The sequence below is a fragment of the Ptiloglossa arizonensis genome, chromosome 3 (genome assembly GCF_051014685.1).
Source record: "Ptiloglossa arizonensis isolate GNS036 chromosome 3, iyPtiAriz1_principal, whole genome shotgun sequence".
Lineage (NCBI taxonomy): Eukaryota > Metazoa > Arthropoda > Insecta > Hymenoptera > Colletidae > Ptiloglossa > Ptiloglossa arizonensis.
The window spans coordinates 4,023,356-4,031,029 of record NC_135050.1 but is presented as its reverse complement, the minus strand read 5'-3'; the positions used below and the strand labels follow the sequence as shown (position 1 = coordinate 4,031,029).

Sequence of the window (7,674 nt, the reverse complement as noted above, 5' to 3'; positions counted from 1 at the left end):
TACAAATTGTTTCTATTTATTTTATTTCAATCAGTAAATATCGAAGATACTTCGATTCCTTTTAAAAATTTAGTAATTATTTACATTAAGAATCTCATAATCGATTTTAATGAAATTGAAATATGCTTTAAAACTCAACATTCTAAACAACTCTTCAAATATGTTTATATTTACCGCTCGGTCTGTTTCCGAGATATTAACAAAATTTGATACAAATCCATTGAATTCTGCCTATACGTAGGTACATATCTATGATAGAGTTGCATCAAACACAGCCACTGCTATCTGTTTCTATAACCATGGTATGCCGGATGGTAACCACGTGTTCAATGAGTGAACATGAATAAGTTGTTGGACTCCCCATCAGGGGGAGTCCTCTTAAAGGGATCTAACTTCGGCTCACACTGATCTGTCAGCGTATCTAAAACTTTCTTTGAGGATTGAATACGTATGTACGGGCAAGAAAAACAGATCAAAATGAGTCTGGGTTAGCCTTCTTTAAGAGGAACCCCCGTCGTGAGAGTTTGAATACTCATGGTAGTCTGTACGAGACGAGGCAGAAAAAATAAACAAAAACTTCACGCTATCGACGCTACGGATGCAGTTAAGCTGTTTTCTTAAAATAAAGTAACCATACATTCAACATTTGAATCCCTTGTCCTTACAAAAAGATCTTTTAGAACACATTAAAAAAATAGTTAAATTTGATCTATTCTTTCCTACAACAATGTTGTTACTAAAAGGATATTTTCTATTATGAATAAGTAAATTATGAAGAAAATCCAACTGAGTATTGAAATGATATAATAATTTGAGCTATTAAAATTAATTTTTCTAGTAATTATGAAGAATTTTTAAAAAATATATTAATCAAGAATACATTTAAAAAAATTCGTATTGTCAATAGATGTATTTAAATTTTATGTATGTATATCTATTATCGTGTATTTATCTTTCTTTTAATAATTTATTTTTATTTTATATACGCAAATGAAATAAATGTATATTCATTCAATGTTCCAAAGACTTAATAAGTAGTCTTCACACAATTTTTTTTATTTGTCCAGTTTTGTAGCTCTTGAGATCTAGTTACTTTTCTTAAAATTTAAACTCCTGCAGAAATAGTTAAAGCTTATCGTTTCGTTGTGAGCGATTTCGAAATTTGAATGTTAAAAAAGGCAAGATAAGCGTCACTCGCTGTCTTAACTAACTTAACCCTAGGTCCTGCTCAAACAATACAATTTCATATAGGACATCTGTTATTTCTCCCCCCAACACCAAATTTCTTCCATTATTTACTTTGTAGAATTTTTTACAGCAACTCTAACCGGGACACATAGTTACAACAAACCGATAAGAGTTTGGTTACATAATAATCTGTTTACGTTACTCCTCCTTACCTAGAACGGGCAATAAAGTATCTAAAATGTGTATTTTGAAAAATGGAATGGATATTTCATACATTATTGTAAATAGGATTAATTTTATGTAATATTTAAAATTGTGTTTTATATGATATTTATAAACATTTGCTATAAGCAATAAAAATATACAACGTATCTATATACAATAATCTGTATACATACATATGTGCATGCGTGCATTTATTTTGTATAGCACAATTGCGTATATAATATATAAATCGCTTTTATATAATATTATATAAATTAAACTTCTTAAGACTATAACAAATTTTATTTTCAAATTAATTCTGTAAACACTATGATTTATCGAAATTTTAGAAATGAATTAATGAAATACAAGAATTTCTATAAGTATTAAAACTATTCAAGTAATTAATACAAAATGAATACAATTGCAAATAAGTTTATAAATTTACAAAATTGATAATTTAATACATGAAATTATTTGGAATAAAATTCACTGTTAATTTTTATATATTTGGTTATAAAATAATAATTATTTAAAAATTTGGTGATCATTCAAATATGCCTATTTTTCTTTTTTAAAATTATCAATACTGATTTATGAAAGATAGCTTGAAATGCAATGTATTAAATTTATAAACTTTATATTTCGTCAGTAATGAAATTAATGTACATTTCCGAAAAAATATTTTTAATACTGCAAATTGTATTATAAACATACTAACTTAATATCAATGGTTATTTATATTAGTAATTATAAATGATATGAAACAGTTGATTTAAAAGTTTTTTTCTATTCATGTTTTTCTTTAATTATATTTCAATTGTTTCTTGTAATTAAATATAAATTGTGTAATTGGGTTATTTTGAGATCATTAATGTGAATAATTACTTAGACAGACTGTATTATAAAAAAATCAAGTTTACTGTCTTTTAATTGATTAGAAAAACTTTTAATGCAAGAAAGTGGTTTCTTATATTTTTCATTATTAAAATATTTATAAAACTATTACTGTAGTTTTCAATTTTTAATTTTGTCGTAATAACATGTAATGACATTTCACATTGTGATGTGTATGTGTTATTAAAACTATGCTCAATTCTTGTGTATTATTAACATAATCTGTACACATAGTTTACAATAACATTGTTAACATCTTATGAACGGGTCAATTATACTTAATGATGAAAACTTATTCTTAATACATATCAGACCATGGACATTTAACTGCTGTAAAAAGTATGAAAAAATTATACTTATTAACATTATCAAACTCCTTAAATGCATTATCCTTTCTCTACGGTTTATATTCTTGTTACAGAATGAAAACCAATTTATTATGAGTCATGAGAAATGTACAATCTTTATTATAAATATCTATTATGTTAGCACTCAAATTCTACTTATATTTATCACTTGATTCTTTGCATTGTCACCATGTCTACACCTTGATAACAATGCTCTTACAATATTTGATCTGATTAGAAGTTATCACAATAAAAACAATCCTATATACTTCTTAAGACTGTTTTTCAAATGCTAGTTAAGTGAAAGTTTGTAACGAAACATGTTTCCGGTATACAATATTATACATAAAGCTAACATTTAGGTAAGCCTGGGTTTTTAACACAGATTCAAGCCCTCATTAAGTTACTCAAATAAATTATTATATGTGCGTCTGCTGACTTTATGTTATATATACTTGTATAATTTTGGTAATTTTATACAGATTGTATAGTATTTTACCTAACACAGAGGAACTTTTTCAATTACAACATAAATAAGACTAATAGATAAATAAAGTACAAAATACCGAACACATAACAGTCTTGTACACAAGTTTAGAAAAGAAACTAAGTTCCCTTAATTATATTTGCTTTATAAATTTGTTAAAATATTTTTTTTGATAATAGCAAATCAGACAATAAATTTTGATGTAGCAATCAGACAATAAATTGAATTCTGAACATTATTTACTTTTTAAATACAATAAAATTTTGTAAAAATAATAAATATTTTTATATTTCTTGTTGGTGAAATAGTAATTTGTAATTTCTGTTATATTTTGTGTTTTAATGTATTTATAACATATTCTATAGGATACATTACAATTCCTTTACTTATTGCTAAAAAAAAAAAGTTACTGTGTTCTGGTTTCGTTTTATTTAATCGAAACACCAATATTACAGTAATTTTATTTACTTTAATTCAAGTTTTGAATATAAAGTAGCAAATGTAGTGACTATGAGATAAACATAAGAAAATATTTGGAATTATATCCAAACTCAAATTTGTAAGTCCCTCTGTGTAAGTAACAATTAACACATTTTTAAATGATCAACTCTCTTTTTTTAATATTTTATTTCTGACAAGTATTGCAGGCAAAAGGACACTGAATATATTTAAGAAAATTCATAATATTTTTAAAATATCAGTGATTAATTCCTAAAGCAAGCCTATGTAAAGTCAATAATTGTTTGCAATAATCAAAATTGTAATGTAAATATTTAGTATTCTTTTGTAAGAAAAATTAGCAGGTCACGTATTTTTCAATGACATATTGTTATCATTAATTTTAGCGAATAATTTTTTAATATTTTCGAAAGACATGGCACTATATACACGTGTCTAAATAATGTTATTACATTTGAAATATGTTTGTCAGAAATTTTTAATAATACTCATTTGAGTGTCTAAACAATATTAATGCTTCAATTACTGACATTAAAAAAAAAAAAAATAAATACAAACATAATTTAAATAAATCATACATCGATTTAAAATAATATCATGGACTGTGATCATTAATGATCAAATTTGTTTTACAATAATGTGTTTACATCTGTTTTAAAGAAAGTTGCACCAGATATTCTAATCTAATAAGATGCAGATTATCAGATAAATTCTTGAAGGTTCTTTGTATAATATGAGATATTTTATTTTGTTCTTTTTTATTTGTTCCTTTTGTCTAACAGTATCTTTAAAAAGTGTAAGAAATATTAATGTATTGGAAATTGTACACATTCATATATGCTGTATCACAAATTTAGATTACAGAAATTCTGCTATGTTCATTAAGTGTGCAAAATTTGAAATATATATCCCTTTGAATAAAATGCTTTGAAAAGAATTTTTCTGAAATCTTTAATTATCCTATTTCATTTGATATTGCATAATCTAATAATTGAGAAATAAATAATATAGAAAGTTTGCAAAAAAATTATTTTTCTGATTTCATTGTTAAAAATCTTTTAATGATTTCTGGAATAAAATGTACGGTAATAATACCTTATTACGATGAAAATTTGTTTAAAATACCAATATTAAGGTTTATCAATAGAAACATCCTTTATGATATCATCTTTACTGATGTTTTGGTTCATTTGATCATTTTCATATTCAACAAAATCATCAAATAAACTTGGCCATGCTTCTGCATCATCATAGGTACCAAGATCATCACCAATACTTTCAGCAAAATTCAAAAACATATTCCATGTATCTCTGGGTATACCTCGAACGTGATGGTACTCAAGAAATTTAAGCCATCTAGATAAAAGAGGTGGTTCACGCAATGTAAAAACAAGCTTCCATAGAACAATTGCCATGTCAGCTGGTAATATTCTTTGACCAGAATTAACATCCAAGCCAAATCGAAACGTAAATCGGTAGAGATCCTTGAATAAATCACTATTTATGGTTAACTCTTGAACAATTTCTGGTAATCTTGCTTGTATAGCACGTATACTGTCTACTTTCATTGCTTTCAAACCTGTCACAAATTCTTGACGTGTAAATTGGCACATCTGTTCAGCATTTAATTTCCAAGCAAGAACAAGTACTTGAAATTCGTCTGGCGATAGTTGTAAATTATTGCAAAGTCTTTCTATACCATCAGCTAAAATTACATCTTCATGTGGATCCTATAAATAAAATATGTGAAATATAGATTATGTTCCAAATATGTATTTTAAATTAAACTAAAGTTATAAATTTAGTACTAGATATTTAATTTTAATTATATTTTAATTTCACATATTTATTATTGAACTAATAAATAATGTAAAAGTTATTTAAAAAATAGAAATCAAAGCAAACTTTTGAATAAAACATAATGAAAAATTAAAGTTCATATTTACCTTATATTGGTCAAATAAAGCATTTAGCTTGCTCTCTGATGGTTCTCTTTGTTGTTTTGATTCAATAGTTACATTAAGACCAGACGATGGTCCAGATCTACTCAATGGTGGTAAACGTGCATAAAATCCTCTTGATAAACGTAAATTATTTTGTACACTAGGCACAGATCCACAATTATCAGATCCTACATTGTTGAATGTTGATAATGTGGCGATTGATTTTCTGTTTCCATTTATATGTGGTTCAGGTGCTAAAGGCCCAGTTTGTTGGCAAGAATTTGGGAACAAACCCCTAAGTTCCATTCTTTCTATAGCCATTATAATATAATTATATACAATGTTATCAATATTATATAAAATATATAATTATATACTAATTTTGATGAAATATTATGTAATACAAATAAAAATGTTATTGAACAGTGAAAAATAAAAAAAAAATTTGTTTTCTCATTATTGTAAAATATAGTATAGCCCCAATTATCCAAAATCACTGTGAAAAATAAATTTTCCTAAATAGAATTTTTAATTAATCCAAAATATTACAAAAGGAAAACTATAAGGAATAGTATAACATTAAGAAATTATAAATAAAATATGGTATTTATTAAACAAAAAAAGATATTTGCTTTCCTCTATCAGTAACTTTCTTGTATAATATGAAATCAAAATTTTGTAGCGTTATTATTACAGTAATAGTAAAACAATGATTTGGACTTGTGTCCAGCTATGATTGTTAAGCCTATTTAATCCACTTTTAGACAATTGAACAAATATACCATACAATGCTTTTCTCGTTTCATGAAATAAATATAACAAAGAAAAGATAAAAAAAACAAAAAATAAATATGACTTATTAATAAATTATGTAAACGATAACTACAATGGTTACCGTCTTTATGTTCCAATGATAAGGATTGATTATTGGTGGCTGGTGGAAGAGGCACCTTAAAGCACGAGAAACAGTTTCCCATTGATGCTGTCCGTACTTAACAGTAAAGAGAATTATCCCATGCATCAGTAGTTCAGTCTTACATTCGCAGTCTTGATCAAAATCTAAACAATAATAATTCAATAATATAATTAGTTATAATTTTATGAAAATATATAGAATAGAATTTTGGTATACACATGTATCAAATAGTTATAACATTCAATATTTAGAAGCTTTAGTGATTAAACGTATTATGATATATTTTTTAAGTTGTTTGATTTCAATATCCGGATATGTGATACAGGAAAATATTTATAAAAGAATTTTTTACCTTATTGTTAAGGCGGATTTTCGGTCTACCTGGGTCACGATAACCCCAGTAGAGACCCCCCGCAAGATATCTCGCTGTGCCCACATTCATAAATTCTCTAATATTAGAAAAATTTAGACTTTAATTTGTCGTGGTTAAAATTAAGAAGACGCTTCGATCCCAAACCTTTTGAATATTTCTTTTACATGACTTCCAGGTTCCATTTGTATTTGACTAAATGCTACTGTCATTTGTAGCTACGTAACCTCACCAAATGATAAAACGATACTATCATTCCATGAACAAAGCATTCATTCCTTTCAATTTATTTGGAGATCTATCAACGAAACTTCGGCATTTAAAAATACTAATAAAGATATATATTCTTCGTATTTTAATACATAACAAAAAAAATCCCTTTGCGGAGAAGCAATAACGATACCTTATTCGTAAATTCAGTATTGATACACTAAAAAAACAATAATTACTAGTGGCCAATATGTACACCGGTTGAAATAAATTCTGACCAATTCAGGGGAAAGTTACTATACTTCAAGTTACCCCTTCTTCTTTACACATAGTTTTCAGGCGCGCTGCGTGAGAGAGATGCGTAAAATCATTATACCGTTGATAGCATCATGGAGTTACTTCACATTTTAAAATATTTAACCTATGAGCAATATATTATTTAAATTGCTACAAAATAGAAATGCTCTAGTAACAAGTCATGTTATATAAAATATAAAATAGGTTATTACTTCACAGACTAAACTATTATTTATTAAATACATCTCAATTATATTTTCAGAATTAATTTTAACATATGTAACTAATATTTAAAATTTTTAGTTAAATAATATACATAAATATATTATATAGACTTAATATCTAATACATCTGAA

The 7,674-nt window shown here is 25.9% G+C and overlaps 1 protein-coding gene across 2 annotated transcripts; it reads right to left on the bottom strand.

Moving 5' to 3' along the window:
• Positions 1-4,504: 4,504 nt before the first annotated feature.
• On the bottom strand, positions 4,505-7,201 carry Sccro3 (defective in cullin neddylation 1 domain containing SCCRO3). Of its 2 annotated transcripts, XM_076306760.1 has the most exons (4): positions 6,794-7,201; positions 6,421-6,584; positions 5,529-5,836; positions 4,507-5,312 (listed from the first exon to the last, which is right to left on the bottom strand). In XM_076306760.1, the coding sequence occupies exons 2-4, from the start codon at positions 6,500-6,502 to the stop codon at positions 4,713-4,715; spliced, it is 990 nt and encodes a 329-aa protein (XP_076162875.1). In that variant the 5' UTR covers positions 6,503-6,584; positions 6,794-7,201; the 3' UTR covers positions 4,507-4,712. The 2 variants fall into 2 exon arrangements, with proteins under 2 accessions (XP_076162876.1, XP_076162875.1); XM_076306761.1 differs by lacking the exon at positions 6,794-7,201 and having other exon boundaries at positions 4,505-5,312; positions 6,476-6,584.
• Between the last annotated feature and the right edge of the window lie 473 nt (positions 7,202-7,674).